General features: G+C 38.2%; 1 protein-coding gene across 6 annotated transcripts in view; it reads left to right on the forward strand.

Annotated features, from left to right (window-relative positions):
• The window catches only part of RAPGEF4 (Rap guanine nucleotide exchange factor 4), a 163866-nt gene that overhangs the window by 74925 nt on the left and 72143 nt on the right, over positions 1 to 16798 (forward strand). For all 6 annotated transcript variants that reach the window (XM_075093465.1, XM_075093464.1, XM_075093466.1 and 3 more), the window contains 2 exons: positions 9010 to 9082; positions 10186 to 10250. In XM_075093465.1, coding sequence (XP_074949566.1) covers positions 9010 to 9082; positions 10186 to 10250 — 138 coding nt within the window. The remainder of the gene's footprint in view (positions 1 to 9009; positions 9083 to 10185; positions 10251 to 16798) is intronic.

The raw sequence follows: 16798 nt of genomic DNA on the forward strand, positions 1-16798 counted from the left end.
GGGCTCTTTCCTGAAGTCTGTCCACTTCTTGTGATATCGTATGTGTTCAGTGGACTGAAGGAGCCTGTTTATGCTCTGTATTGCACTCCCCTCCTACCCTTCAGCCATTGCTCCCTAAAACATTTTTACTACCTTCCTTCTTATTTCTTATTAACATTTCTTTCTTTTTTAACATTTAACTTCCAGTGGGACTCTCTTCCTTCTTTCCCATCCCTGCGTGCCTCCATTCCTCACTGTCCCCTCTCATGATGAGGTTTGAAAATCTGTCTAAGGCTGAGGTGAAAGGAATAACGCTACTTTACCTTTTGCCCAAAGAAAAGACACAGCAAGACTGGGTTAGAATTGCAAAACAGCATTTGGTGTGCGGGCTTTTTTAGTCTTAGTGAGGGACTGGCAGCTAAATAAAATGTCTTTGGTTTGAGGAACTCACACTGACTCCAGTCAGAAGGAAAAACCTTGAAAACGGCCCTATGGAAAGAAGGCTGTTGCATTGAAGATGGCTAATGCAGTTTACCTAATCCCTATGCTACAGCATGGCTGAATAACTGTTATTAATGTCGTTTGCATTTCAGTTTGATCAAAGTCAGTCATTTCTGTCCAATATGCTTTGGTATCTTCAGACAAGATGCTGCTGTACTAGTCTATCAGAAGAGACTGTGTTTCATGGGCCTTTATAGGAAGCTTGAAACGTGAGGGCCGTGAGATGTTGACTGTGCATGTGGATGTAAGGCAGTATAACTAAACACTGTTACAAAATAGCTGAAATATTATTGTGAACTCTGGTGGGGAAGTACCACGGGCAGCATTTATTATACTTCACTGCATGAAAGGGACTCTGGATGTGAGCAGCTGGACCCATGAGAGATTTGTGCTGGCAAGGTAATTCCAGTGGTGCCATTGCAGTGACTGCTGGCTGAGTTGAGGCCCAGGTATTTTGGGTCCTGTTAAGTGACATCAATCTGATGATAAGTGATTTTCTGTGTCAGAATTCACTCTTTTTCCATGCACTAGGAAGAGTAGACTATGTTCAGTTATGCTTCCTGAATTACAATTATTTAGTTTGTCTTTAGGTTTTCCCCTATTATTTTGTATTGTACTTCCTGTTCTGCTTTCACTGAAGTGTTACTGAGTGAGCTGCACAAGCTGCTTTTAAAGCAGCTCACACTTAAAAAGCATTGAAGAAAAGCTAATTTATAAGGTTCTGTTGTTACATGTTGTATGTTTACCTATTTACACTTATGAAATATCCTCATTATTGTTACACACAATTGAGCAGAAACAATCACTTTGAGGAGTTATCCATGAAAAGGAAGTGTATTGGAAGAGTAATAGGAGGGTATTGGAAGTAGGTATGTGCTTATTTCTGTGAGAAGCAAAAGCACAGCGTTAGACTGACCCCACTGAACTCACTAAGAGGTTTATATTGATTGTAGAGGAATTAATATTTAACCCAGAGTTTCTAGACCAACATACTTCTGTGCTTAGAGGTCATAAATATGAAAAGCAGAGTTATAGACCAGCTCACCATTTTGCTTTTTCTTTATTTGTTTCAAATCTCTTTGTAAAAAATATAAAGGGAGGGAAGAAAAGAAGCTGTTGATGAACAATGGATAAAGCCACTGCTGCACACAGTGTCAATGTAAGGCCAACGTGTCATTTAAGTTGCACTTAAAACCTATTTTTAGGACTTAAGTACTGCACAGACCTTGTGGTGACCTTACAGAATTTTGCTACAGAGGAGCATGACTTCAGCCCACTGTCAGAGCACAGCCTGCACTGGGAGGTTTGCAGCTTTTCTCTCTCTTGGTGGTACATACTAGTTCCACATACATTTATTCCAATGAAACCTTTTTCATAACATTCATGCAAAGATATGTTGGTCATGTGTATCAGGCCTTCTGTATTTGCAAGGTGGCAGTCTCAGGGTGGAACAATATCTTGGTTTACAGGCTCTTGCTGACTTCTGACTTCCCTAGTACACACAATCTTTGCTTTTTCCTTGCTCTTCAAATTAAGAAGTGTGACCAGAAACAAGACATGTATGCTGCTGCAATTACATAATTTACCAATCCGTCAGAGAACTTTACAAATATAAATGTCTTCCTGGTGTGACCTTTTGTCTCAGCTGAAGCTCTGCTCCAGAGAAATGCTAAAGATCAGTTCAGGGAGGCACACCGTATGGGAAAAATAGTGTAGGAGGCAGCCCTGTAGCTGCCAGCCTCATGCTGTATTTGCAAGTCTCATATTACCTGTCTCTGATCTTCCTTGTACACTGTCTTCTTGCACAGCACACCCAGACTGAGCTTACCTGGAGGAGCACATCTTTGCTTCTCCCCTCATTAAAACAGTCTATCGGAAAATAGAAGGAATGCCTGTCTGAGGGTAAAAGGAAGTATTTGTGCCCATAACTTCAGGAAATTGTTCTTGGAACAGGTTTTCCTTGTGCATGACCCATGACATGATGTCACATTTAGCTTGACCTAAGTGCTGTCAGGTTTAAAGATTGGCTGAAGTGGTAAGAAAAATTGTGTTAAAATGGTACCTTTTTCTTAGCAGTTTTGCTCTTTGTTTTCAAGACATATGTGCTGGCTTTGCTAATAAAGATGCAGGTTTACAATTGTTAGCATCGCAGAACAGTTTGAAGAGGAGTGAGGTTCTGTTCTGCCACTTGCATCATTCAGAAAATTCCAGCTAAGGTGTGATTTGCTGCCTCTCTCCTACAAGTGATAATGACAGGGGAAGAAAGGAGAGCACAGCTTGATTTTCTGATCTTGTATTGAGTTTGAAGCACTACTACCACTGACAGTCATCATCATCTGATTTTAAAGTGAACAAATTCAACACAGATAGCACTATGAAAGAGTAAATATGGAATTGTATAATGCTTTTGAAAACTTGAACTTCATATTAAAGGCAGTTAAATGGTTATATTTTTTTCCTATAAATACATTACCTATTCTATGGTTACACAAGAGTAGTAAAAGAAAACACATAAATCAAATGGACTGCTTGTTCTTCTTTATGTATTTTCTTCATCCTGTTTTAAGTATATGCAATCTTTCCCACCCCTCCCAACCAAGTCCTGTCTCCACCCAACTGCATTTCCTGAGTGGATTCCTCTAGGAGACAAAATCTGAAGGCTGCATGATGTAATTTCTATATTTAAATTAGATGGAGCAGAATAGGCTGTGTAATTTGTTTAATCACTGCTCATGCTCTAATTTCCTTGGATTTGATTTTTTGCAGTGCAGTCTTATCTTCGGGTTTCTATCTGGAAGCCAAGTCTGCTATTTGGCATGATTTCAGGGAACTGGGTGTGTTTTTCTTTTCGACTAAAACTCAAGGGGATTCTGTGATCAAGCAAATTCTGCATACAGAGGTTTTCAAGCACGATAAATTCATTTAAGTGGAAATGTGACAGAAAAATATATGCCACCAAAACAAAGAGATCAAATAAAATCTAAAGCATAGTTGATTAGAGCCATGCAGAAACATTCAGAAGATGGTAAATAGGTAAATAAATGGAAAAGATGCAGATTCATCTCCTGTTATATAAATGGCACTAATTCTGGGATCAGGATTCAGCAATTTCAGTATAGGCATTTCCTGTATTTATTTTATCTAAATATAACTAAATGGTACTTCACTTCTGCTATTTCAGGCCTTGTCTATCTCATTTTAATGACTTGATAGATTGACATATACAAAACAGTCTCTGTTCAGTAAGTCGTGGTAAGATCTTCACGTGGTTTCTTTCCTGTTTTTCCACAGTACATAAAGATATGTTTTGCTATTGTAGCATTCTTTTTTTCAGATTTGTCTTTATACTTTCCTTTAGAAATACCTCAGTTCTGTTCTCTTACCTATATTGTCAGCATCAGTGAATATATATTCTGTGAATGACAAAGGCAAGTATTTAGTAATACGCAGGATACTTGGTGTTCTAGAGTGAAGCACCAGCTTCAAGCAGTGATTTACCATCCAATGTCAGCCATGGGTCAGGTCCTTTTTGTGATATCCAGTTAACTGGCAGTGATCTGAAATGTATGGAAATTTTCTGAAGAAATACACTTACTAATTTGTAAAGGTACTAAGAAAGCAGTATCTGAAATCAGAATTATGCCAGTCTTCTGTGGGTCTCAGCACATCTATCGGGCAATAGCAAGTGTGTTATTTGGTTTCCCCTTTGTAACAAGATTTGGGTAAAGAACAACTATGAATATGTTTTGTTGTTGTTGTTGTGAAATTCAGTAAGAACAGTAGGCACTTTTATTGGAAGGCACTAACGGATAGCAGGCAGATGACCTGAGATTTTACTTGTCAGTTAGTTCAGTGAAGAGCAATCTCTGAAGCATCAGATGTAGAGGCAAAGATCTAGACTTTGAGGCAGCAATCTCTGCTTAGCTTGGTGTTTGAAAAGAGGGTCCAGAGATCTTCAGGGGGGTGTCTTTCACATCTCTTGTTATTGTTCTGGAGAAACGAGAAGAAGGAACAATAGACCATGGGAGTTACGCACTCTTGTGAGTAATGCTCACTAGGGAGGTGGGTCATTGCCAAAATGGTATGACTGGTGCAGCCAACTTAGAGGAGAACAGAGTTGTACTGAGAGCAACAGTAATCAATTATTTATTGTCAAAAGAAAATAGAGAAGCTGGCTCACATTGTAAAGCTACAGCATCTATTCCCCAAGAGAAGCCATTACAGGAGTATGGACAACTAGTACTGGAGGATTGCAGAACTCAGGTAATAGTCAACAGCATCTAATGAAATGGTTACACAAGGTTTTGAAAAGCATGTGTGGAAAGGGCCTAGGATTCTACAACTGAAATTAATTATTTTGTATTAGTCCCAAGTTTGCAAGGTCTGCCTTGTCACCTTCTCTGCTGCCAGTGGTAGGCAGAACAGGAGGCAGCAGAAGTGCATCTGCTCAAAAGTGACACTGTGAGTTGAGATTGTAAGTGGGGGAGAAAGAGGAGGAGAAAGAGAGATCATGTATTCAACCAAGCATCTGTTGCGGTCTACAAAACCTTCTCCAATGTTGCAAGACGCTCATTGCTTAGTATCTGGCCACATGTACATTTACCTTGGGATGGGGAGGCATCAGAAGCCTGACTTGACTCCCTAATGCTACAAACCATCACTGCCTGGGTCCTTATTACAAAGCCCGGCAGATACTCTTTGCTGACTGGAGAACTGCTGCATGTGGGGAGTGGCTGGTGTGGAACCTGCGTTCAAAGCTTCATACCCAGGAGGTCTTCCTTTCATCAGTCCCGAGTCTTTCCTGTTAGGTTTTGCTGTGCAATGCACATGGAGGACAACAAAAGCTCATCTATTTTCTTCACAACTACCTGGCTTGTTTTGGAGTGTTTGTATTGTACAGATCTCTTTTTTGCTCCTTCTTTCCCTTTAAACAGTATTAGCTCTTCAGTACCTGCAGCAGAAGAGAGGAACTAACTACAAAGACATATTTCATGTACCTCATGTATACTAGAAAATTTGTAAGGAATTTAGAGATAGTGTGCATCAGAATTATAGTAATTGCCTTCCTAAACATTAGCATATAAAAATATACCAAATTATGTTCATAGAGTAGAAGAAAATCTGTTGTAGTCATCAAAACCTCTGAGGCTAACTGCAATTAACTGCAAATAAAGTCTAAATAAGAGCGTGTGAAGGAACACACTGAAAAGCCTGATAATGAGTGGCCTTAAAAGCGGTTGGTGTCAAAATTCACCCACGGCACCACCCCAGTAAGGCTTCCGTACAGAAAAGGTTCCTTCTTCCTCCCATCCAAACTGTTTCTGTCAGCAGCCTTCTGTGGCTTAGGGTATAGCAGTGGCTGAAAAGGTCGTGTTAATTTTCACCACTGCGTGGATATGAGGCGGTCAGTTACTGGAAGAAAAAACCTGTCTTTATTACTTGTGCTGTCAGATTAGATGCAGGAAGTGTCTGATCTTTAAGCTGTTGCATGATAGAGTTTGTAAATTGGTAGAAATCTGAAGACAGAGTGAATAGGTCACTGAGTGTAGTTTTAAAACCTGCTGTCATGTTGGATTTACAGAACCTGAAGACTTCTGGTAATAAACAAGCTTATGATGATTTGATAGCTGTTGTTGTCTTTCATAAGAAAGGCCTTTCCAGATTTCATATCACCAGTGGAATACATTTTCAAAAGCCTTTTGTAAATTTTTAGTCTGTTAATCTTCAGGATTATTTTAAATGCCACCTACCAGTACAATTTAACTTATTGCATTTTCTTTTAATTTACAGACATTACGGTAACAAGATAGTTCTCACAGTCAGTATTGTGTTTTCCTCATTATCTCAGCTTTGAGAGACCTCATGCCTGGAACTTCATTACTCTGTCTGATACTGTGAATCCATATGCAGTTACTTACATTTTTCTTTGGATACTTAGGTGTCCCAGCAAACAGTGTTGCCCTGACTTCTTGACAAATAAGTGTCCCTTAACATTTAATTTGGCTGATGCGGTGGCACAATTTTAGCTCTAAATTTTACCTCCTATGTCAGTCCGCACCCCACCGAGGCATGTTCATGGGAAGCCATGTGTAGGCAGTCATATTAGCCTTCCCTCCAGATACACAGGTACAGAAGGTAGTTTCATTTATGCAGAGGCCCCCTGGAGGAGTCTGAGCAACGGAGCTTTCTGAGGGCATGTCTTGGATTAGTGCCTCTTCTAGTAATGCTGCCTGAACTCCTTTGCAGGCAGCACTGCTCATTGGCTTGCTGTGTCAGACTCCTAAGTAGACTCATCCCATGCAGGATGGGACCTTCATGTGGAAGATGACAGAGTTGAAGTCCTTGGCAGCCTGTGCTTCTGTTCCTGGTGGACTTTGGCATCCTGACCATGAGGTGGGGCTGAATGGGGTTAGGTGCCTCCTTTAAAGTGTTATATGCAATTCTGGTTTATTCTACCTGTAGGCATTTTTGTTAAGCTAGGCCCCCAGATCTTTTGGAAATTATCTGGTGTGTTCTATGTTTTGTTTCATGAGAAGAATAATCAGGACAAATATGAGAGAATTAGTCAGAAGGGAAACTGCCATGCAGTGTAGGATGACTGTGAACATGGTATAGGAAAAGAGAAAATTCTTCCTACAATTCAATTTCTTTACCAATGTAGATTAAATGTGGACTAAGAGTGTATTTCTGGGAAAATAGTCTTTTGGGGAAAACAGAACAAAGAAACTAATATAATCTGGATGGTGAGGAAGAACAAAAGGAAAAAACCCTATAAAATTTGATTTTGTCATGTCCCAAATGAAACATTTAAATTTTCCATTTCTAAGTCACGTTTCAAGACCAAATTCAGTAGAAGGTAGAAGAAAACACTTATCTACTGTTTGAATAAAATGTTATTTCAACTCCTTGTGACACGCTTTCCTTTTTTCATTTGGCCAACCAAAATGGGTTTTCCCCTTGTTTTATGTGTGTGGTTTACTAGGTGAACTGAGAAAATAATTATTTCTCATGTTCTTCCTCTGACTGACTTCCAGGCATAGGACTGGGTGCAGAGTATGGGAAAGCAAACTGCTTGGGAAAGAAAATAGAAGAGTTTTATCCTCAAATGAAGTAGCATTTATTTTGTGTGACTGACCAGGGATATAACATAGTTTTGCTCCTACGAGTTTTCAGCTGGATTATGGGTGAGATTTAAATAATACATTCTTAAGCTTTAGGATGTAATAACTTGTCTAAAAATAGGATTGGATTATTAAGATTATGTAATCTTTGTAGCTTTTGTTATTATTTATAATGCAAGACATTCAGTCTTTAGTGCTAGAATCGATGATATTTTCATACCTATTTCCGAGAAAAAGGAATGTTAAAAGGGTAATTCAAGCATCTGTTAAAACCCACCAGACAACATTTTAAAAGTGAATACATCTAAACAGCTCCATAGAGCAAAGGGTAAAACTTTTAAATTAAAATTTTACTATGAGCGAAATTTTCTGTCTCAGTTATTATGTGTGCTTAGTTGAAACCTATGTGAATTTCAGCTGGTTGGTTGTTCACATTCAGCTCACTGCACACCCTAAGGACTGCATGACACATTTTGTTTATGCTGATCATCAGCGTCCCTGTAGCACAAGCTTGTTTTCTGACAGTTCCAAAAGGGAATTATAATTGTTTACCCTTAAGCGTGACAATAATATAGTATGATTGAAAACAAAAATGTCTCACTTATTCATTGAATGATTTGTATCTGATAAAAGGACATTTTTTTCCTTTGGTGTTATTTTTTAGCTTCTGTGAATTTCTTACGCCCTAGACAGAGATTTGAACTTTATTGATCATGTTACCAGCATTCACTGAAGGAAAATACCAGTTGCTGACATCAGTTACAATTATGTAGTTTACAGTGGTACAAGGGACATTATTTTTACAGTTACAAAGTTTCATCTGATAATACAATTTTTATGTGTGTGTATGTATATAACATGAGGTACTGGGTTCGTGTGTTTCATATCCTTGTCGTTTCTGAAAACCAAACTTAGTGTGTTGGAATTAAATGTTTAGGGTTTTTGCACTAAAAGTTTTATATTTTCAAATTTCACACCAAAATTGTAGTGGTACATGATTCTCATGAATCCTTACTTAACAGCTTTGTCTCCATCCCCACAATAAAGTGGCTTTCTAGTTTGAGTTCAGCTGAGTAGTGTAATTTCAAATGAGCTCTAAACCAGCCTTTATGGGAAATCATACAACTAAGTACAGTATTGGTTTATTAGAACCCTCAAAGTCTTGCTTTGGGCAAGATGGAGGGAACTGTTTTAGTACAGCTTTTGATAAAATTAAGGCAAATAAGGTGTCCTTCAGTCAAGAAAGCAGGCCTTATAGTGTTAAGAGTAAAGACATGTCTGGCTGCCTCAGATTGCTTGTGTGTACGTGAAGCACAGGGCAGCAGACACACAGATGTAAATCCCACATCATCCACTGAACGGCTTTATACATCTGTACCTGACTGAATGTGCCATTGCTTTCTTTCAGAAATATCGACAGTATATGTCTGGACTCCTCACTCCTCCTTATGGTGTTATGGAAACCAGCTCCAACAATGACAGTAAGTATGAGAAAATAGACATAAGATGTTAGAAAAAAGAGAAAAGAGAAGAAGGGGGAAGATGAAAGTCCTCTAGTTTTGGATGTTGGGATTTAAATATTCAATTCAGTATTACAACTGTATCAATACCGCATATAGTAGGAAGTACTTTGGAACTTGCCTAGCTGCGTTCCCAACTGTATAAAAAGGTATACAGAGCTGTACACAAACCTGCACTATGAGCCAGGCCTGTTGACTAAAGCATACTGTATGAAGTCATGTAACATTTAACTGGTGTTACGTGACTTCCATGGAACATGGCCATGAGTCCTGCTAGTAAAATAAATATAACGACTGTAGGATGGACTACACAACTTGCGTGGGAGCCTAGGTTAGTGCTTGGGCAGACAGCCTGCAGTAAACATGCTGCTGGCTGACCTGTTACATAGCTAAATAAGTTTGGATACATCTCTGCCTCATGAGAATCTGTCAAGCTGTGGGATAGTGCTGTAGACATGAATCCAAGGGCATTCTTTGAAACTCATCACTTCTGTAAATCACAGCACTTTTATTTAGTTGCCAGAGGATTATTTAGATGCCAACCAGGACAATATCTGATGGCTATCAATGGCATCTACAAATTTTGTCCCATATGTTATATGTTCAATATGTTCTACTTGTGAAACAATAGCACAGCACAGCACAGCGTAGCAGAGCAGAGCATAGCGTGGCATAGTATAGCAATGCTAGTTAGTGCAACCTCAATGTCACGTTTGACTTCCAGGTACTAAAACACAGATAATTTTAAATGAAAAGATATAAGTAATTCCTCTATACAAAAATACAAATAATTCCTATATACACACTTAAAATACTAAGTTGTGAGAAAGTACTATGTTTGGCAAGCTGTTTATAGTATATATGCAAGTTAGCTTTTTGTCATTTTTGTGTTCACAAGAGAAAATTTTTGTCTGAATAAATCTATTTTGCTCTTAAAAAATCACAGATTAATGTGTATGTTATCAAAGTATTGAACCCTCCAATTCCCTATTCTATTGATAAATATCTCCACTGTTACTTAGAGAATGTACAGTACGTATTTATTTTCTGTATTCTTCTTTTAGGAATGCCAGATAAGGACAGTATGTCAAGCAGTGCTCTTTGTCAAGTTTCTAAAAATTGTAATAAGGTAAATCCCACCTAGTTTTCCCTATGTTTTTTGATGGGGGGGGTGTGTGTATGTGTATTTGGTAATGAAAAATGCAAAAGTACAGCATTAAATTGAAAAGAACCAGATGCAAATGCAAAGTATGTGGTTGATGCATGTGAGTACAGTATACAAATTATAAGGATGCTTTAGACATTGTATCATGTAACTGGAGAAAGCAACTGCCTCAGGGTCAGCATTATTAGAAAGTGTACTGCTGCCGAAGTTTGCGTTACCATCTGGTTGTCCTATCTTTATCAGAAAGATTCTGAGGGTAAAGAAGAAAAGCAGCACTCTGACAAGACCAGTGCATAGCCAATGGATCATAAAATTTATATTTAAATCCTATTTTAAGGCTTAACTGAGTCTTAACTGATGCATAGGCATTGTTCTGGGCCTTTGCTCAGGGTGAATTTTCTCCTGTGTTGAGAGACCAGCTTTATGTCCCAGTTCTCCTTTGTAAAGTAGTTCTGTGCCTTCAGTCTCCCCACATGAGGACCTGCATGAAAGAACTCATGAATATTTCTATGCTGGTAGAGTAATTATAATAGTGGGAAGAAATAGTATCAGGCATTGCTGTAAGATTAATAACTTTTAGATATTTTTAATGGCAGGAGTAGAAAAATTACAGTAATAAACAGATGCTTGGATACGTTCTTTCTGGACATAGGATTTTAATTGGATACATTTGTGTGATGTCTTTAAAAGGTTAAATGTATTTTTGTTACACAAAAACATCTTTTGACAGCAGATAAAGACAATATTTTAGCGTGTTTCCTTAATGCGAAAATAACTACTTCCACCTCTCCCTGTCTGTCTGTCCTGCTTCCTCAAGGGTACTGACCTTTCTTAATTGTCATATTTGGCTGTTATTAAATGTATAAATTTAACAGTATGCAGTTCCTTTTTTTAGAGTCTTATTCACTAATGCTATAGCACTTCCTGACACAGCCTTATCCTGTATGAAAATAAACATTTTCCATACACTGAATTCTTAGATACTTAGATAGCACCTTTCATTCTGTAAGCATTTTAGAAACAGTTATGAATTAAGTCTCAGTGCTTCTCTAAGATGTTGGCATTTCAACGCTACACTTGGAGTTAAATCTGATCAGGTGTCTTGCCTGACCTCTCAGTGAAAGCATCAGGCATAGAATCCAAACTAAAATATGTTGTTGTATTTTCTGAAGCAGATAGAGGTCACAGATAGACGTAACAAGGTAAAAACATCTGTCTTTCCTAGAAGGTGATATCCCCCCGGTAACAGGCTGTGATGCTCAGCTAATGGTGATATACAGTTTCAGGTGCAAAGTATTTTAGAAACTGAGCAAAGTTTAGTGATTAATACTGCTGGCGATAGCTGGGCTCTTCTAGAATGACAGGAATCTACCTGCACAAAGTAATGTTCACCTGGGTAGGAGACAGAACTTGGCTGGGGCAGGCTCAAGCTGTTCAGTGACTTTTACAGAATAAGGTCCTTTGCAAACCATATTAACTTCCTATCCAAGACACAAAATTAAAACAGCCATAGTTCTCCCTCCCACATTGTACACATTTCTGTGGAGAGAAGCTGAGAGAGTAAATATGTGACAGATGCTTGTCACCTTGTTTCATCCTGGAGGAGCTCAGGCAGTCCTGTGACAAATGTGGCGGAAGAACCTACACATCATAGAAATAGTTGATGAATCCTAGTTCTGTGTTTTTGCCGTATGGCCATGGTTCTCTTTAACTATGTTAAGTGAAAGGTAAGTGCAGCAGAGATAAATACACGGGTATTTTGTTTATGGCAAGAAAGCTTCATTCCCACGATTTTAAATGGTACCACTGTTATAGTGCTTACACAACATGTTGATCTTCATGCCCTGCAGTCAGTTTTGCATGATCAGGGAGATACTGAGGTTGCAGGGCCAAATTCCCAGAATTGTTGCCAGCTCTTTGAAATACAAAATAACAGGGTACCAGGAAACAGGCCTGTGTTTGCAGATTTTATATATTTTGCTTATTTTAGGTTGATATATGACTGTCAAAATGGCTACTGCATCAGGGAAGGGCATTCATCCAGGGAAAGGGAAGTGTTCACAGGGCATCTTTAGACTACTTCATATCATTAGATCGCCAGAATGATGCCTGTGGGACTGGCAGCAAATACAGCTCGGAGAGGCCTGCAGGCTACTCTGTGACATCCAGAAAAAGACTGAGTGAGGAACTTTCTGAGATTCAGAGAAAGTTTCTTAAAATCCTACATGTGGTAAGAAAACATTACGCTGTTAGGCAGAAGGAGATAACATCACATCTTCAGTAGTTCTGATCATAATGATGCATTTATTTTCTGGGTTGTCTGTGCTGTTTTAATTTTCCAGGGAAGTTTATAACTATAAATAATTTTCTTCAAATGAAATTTAATATATTCCACTCTTGAAATATGAAATGCATGTTTTTCTCTTTTAGCTTGTAATAGATGCACTGTAATAGATGATTTTCCGTATTTGCTAATTATTTGAGTTTCATCTTCATAGCTTAATTTTTTCCTCCTGTCATATCTATTAGTTTTTGATGAGTAACATAAGATTTTTCTTCTAATACAAGCCTTGAAATTTTCTCACCATATGGAGATGTTTGGTTTTGCTAGTTCATTAAAATCTATTAAAAAATTCTATTTGGAGAAGGCAGCAACGAGATTTTCTTTTACCAAACACGAATTCATTTGCATTTAGGGTTACATTATTGCACATCATTTAATGCAGTATAGCAGTTAAATTGAGCATAAAATACTGAGACAGAGTATGCTACTATCCTCAGTTATATTTTAGGGAATGGAAACAAAGTCAATTTAGAGCTGTCTTACATAAGGGAAAACAACACAGCTTTGGTCTTTTTAATTAGTTGGTCTAGTATCTGTATGGCAGTCTCTCTAGCTCTAGTTTTTGAAAATTCTCATGGGGTAGAGTTGGATATAGCTGGATCTGTGAGATGAATATAACCCTAAAGCCAAAATGACAAAATCAATAATAATTTCAGATACATTTTTGGAAAAGGTACAGGAGAGTCCTTAGAATGCAGGGGAGGTCGGGTTCCAGTGTGCAGACAGAATAGGTAGTGGTTCTGTTTCCATACATTACCAGCGCAGGGTTGCATGGTGCTTCCCACTACAAGATCCTGTTCTTACAATTTGGTCACTTTTTCACTGTTTACACTGAATTTGCCATGCTGAGAGTATGCTTCTGGCTGATTTTTAAATTGAAATGGATCAAACCTCTCTGACATTGAGGTTGGGGGAGAATATCTATCACATATTAAATAGCTTTTCCCAGTGATATAGTAGCAGTTCTGTCTTTTGGACTAGGAGCTCGACATCTGGGGCTTGTTCTGGAGTAAGGAGTGCCATTTGCAACCCCCTACAAAATAAACTGTATTGTTAAGCCTTGACAAATCTGAGTTGAAACAGGGTCACTAGAGGCTCATTATAGTGTAACTGCAAGATTGTGCACACAGGCTGCTCACATTGCATGTGCAGAATTCCCACGCTGTTTGTCTTGTTCCTGGGCTGCTTGGGCATTCCTGTGTCGATGCTTAACGGTGTGGGTTTTCTCGCGATCACTCATTCTAGTTGCTAGAGCAACGTTTTGATTATTATAAAGCCAGACACTAATGAAAACCACAGTTCTCTCCCCTGTGCTTTTACACTCTACTGGTGCCCAAGTAGGAAATGAGTAAAGAAATAGCCCATTATTCTCTGGAGACATGAGATATACGATAGTTTTAAAGAAGAGGGCATTGCAGAAATGAGTTGTAGAGACACAGGAATGAATGTGGGTAAAAACAGAGGACAGACCCATCAAGAGCATAAATCTCCACTCTCCTATGGAGTGTGGTGCTGAACGATTTTTTCTGCTATAAGTAAATGTCTTAAACTCCTTTGCGAACTGTGAATGCTGTGCCTAAGAAAGCATAGGAACGATCCACATAAAGAATAGAAATCTGTGATTAATAACAAATATTCTGTTCATTCAAGTAGTTGATAGTTTAAAAGTCCTAACCGTGCTAATGATCCAAACAGAAGTTTTGTATTGTTTTCCATAATGGAATCTCCATATTGCAGTTTGCTAAAGGAAGTACCACATCTTCAAAAAACTAAACAAAAAAAATTATGCTTGAAGGTAAGGCTGAAAAATTAAGTGCTCAAAAGCAGAGAATTTCAGGGATGGAGGCTGACGGAGCAGCGTTAATGAAGTCCTCTTATCCGTGTTTGTTACGGTACAGACTTCAGTTCTTCGTGTTTATTATCGTACAGACTTTGATGGCCTGCTCAGATAATTTTTTACTGTGACACACTCAATTAAAACACCATCTCACCTCAAAAATCATGCTAGCTTTCTTTTTGTACAGCTTAATCTTTATGACTGTTTAAAACCTACTTAAATGTGTGCCTTCTTCATTGAAAGCATACATCCTAAAAGGGGGAAAGTGCTTCTTCATCTCCTTTGTACTGAGGAAGCCATACTGAACACAGAAGATATAATCAGATTAAGTTGTGCAAATTCATACAGTCGTTCTTGCTATTGGGTGAAGAATGTATCTTTTTTCTGAAATCTCTCTCATGCTTTATTTCCCTATATTGTCTTTCGGTTTCAATTGTGATAAAGAGTTGCAGGAGCTCCCCCTAGTGCACGAAGTAATATTCGAAAAACACATGGATCAAGTTTATGAAGCTTACATGCTGGGACATCCCCTTTATGTTTTTCATGTAATGACTCCGAATCCTCTAGACTGGAAGCTTATTGGAAGTGATTTATTTAAAGATATTTTGTATAGCAAAGCTCCTATAGGATGTGCTGAAATACTCCTCTGAAAGTTACTTTTTTTTCACCCATCTTCTTCCTTGGTTAATTTGATGTGATAAAATGTAGATTCCTTTTCTTTACTGGATTTTCAATAAGACTTAGGTACCATGCTGATTTTTATGCATTTAAATAATTGGAGTGATTGTGAAAACATGATCTGCTGTTTTATCAACTCTAAATGCGTTTAATAAAATTATATTGAAAAGATGTTTCAGTTGACAGAGAAGGGCATAATCTAAGTGTTAATCCTCAAAATATTGCCATTTTCAATATTGCCAGACAAATGAATATTCACTTATTTCAATTTTCAAGCACTTAAATATAGCTCTGGGCATTTGAAAGTATACCGTTTGTAAAGATGACATTACAGTTCTCTAGATGCAGCTTTGAAAAGCCCACACAAGACACCAGTAATAATCATGTTCATTCACCATATTAGCTACTCTAGCAATAAACACAATAATTTTACTTCTGATTTCCCTATATTTCAATTTACTTTTCCCACATGACAGAGAAGAAAGCTTATCTTTTAACATACTCAGTAGAATGTCAGATATGGAATGTGATAGAGCATTAGCAGAATGCTAAGGGAAATGTTTCATGTGCTCATGAAATTGTGAGCCTACAAGAAAGAATAAAAAGAGAGAGCAGGAAAGCAGGCAGTATTCTAGCAAGGTTATAGATGCAATGACAAGGTGTTTGTTTGGAAGTGGTAACCTCTCCAACATTCACATGAAAACTGTGTTATAACAGAACTGATTTTCTGTGTGGATGGTTTTTATAACTGTCTGGTGATATGCATGCATATCTGTCCTCTGTGCCAGAGTCAGTTCCGCTATACAATGTTAGCATAGGGTTGAAAAAATAATTCTCTTTTAACATCTGTTTTTAAAGTTGTTGCATAAAAACACTACATGCAAATATTTCTAAATAATGTCTTCATGCAGTCCTAACTGTACCAGTTACTTTTAGGGGCTGCTCTGATATTTTGGTACCAATTTCACGTATATGAATGTAATTGGCTTAGAGGTCTATTCAAGTTCCTCATTTTGCTCTAAGTGGAGGTGCTCAGGGTTCAGTCATTACCCCAGCCTGTAACAATTTGGCTAGTGCAGAGGCTCTGCATGTAGTCCCTGGCAATGAGTTGCATGGTTACAGCATATGGCAGGAGAGATAACAAAGACAGGAGTGTGAGATGAGTAGGAGCCTGTGAAAGATATATTTTTCATATGTTAGTAATGAACTTCATCATGAAAAATGTGAAGGTCTTTATATGTCATCAGAGCTCTTTAATGTAAACAAAATTGTTAGTAGGTGTGCTGGCTTACATAAGTAGGCTTTGCATAAACTAAATTGTTGCAGAACCACCAGAGAAGGTTTTGATACATCACTGTCTCCAGTTCCAGCCATATGGAGATGATATGCAGCTGTAGGCTTCCCTTCTCAATGCCAGTGTGAATAGTGATGCCTCACAGAAAAGCTTGCACCACCCCATCTGTTATCCAATTCAGCTGCCTGATAATCTATGAAATATCTATGACCCATGATTTCATTGTGTACCCTGATTTGTGGAGACCCTAATGGCAGTTTCTACTGGAAATAGTTTCTTCTGCCATATCTAATCATATCAGTGAGCTCCAATCTGAGCAATACAGAACTAGCCAGAGTAGTCCCAACAAGAAACCTGCA

The sequence above is a fragment of the Phalacrocorax aristotelis genome, chromosome 5, assembly GCF_949628215.1.
Source record: "Phalacrocorax aristotelis chromosome 5, bGulAri2.1, whole genome shotgun sequence".
In the NCBI taxonomy this organism is placed as follows: Eukaryota; Metazoa; Chordata; class Aves; order Suliformes; family Phalacrocoracidae; genus Phalacrocorax; species Phalacrocorax aristotelis.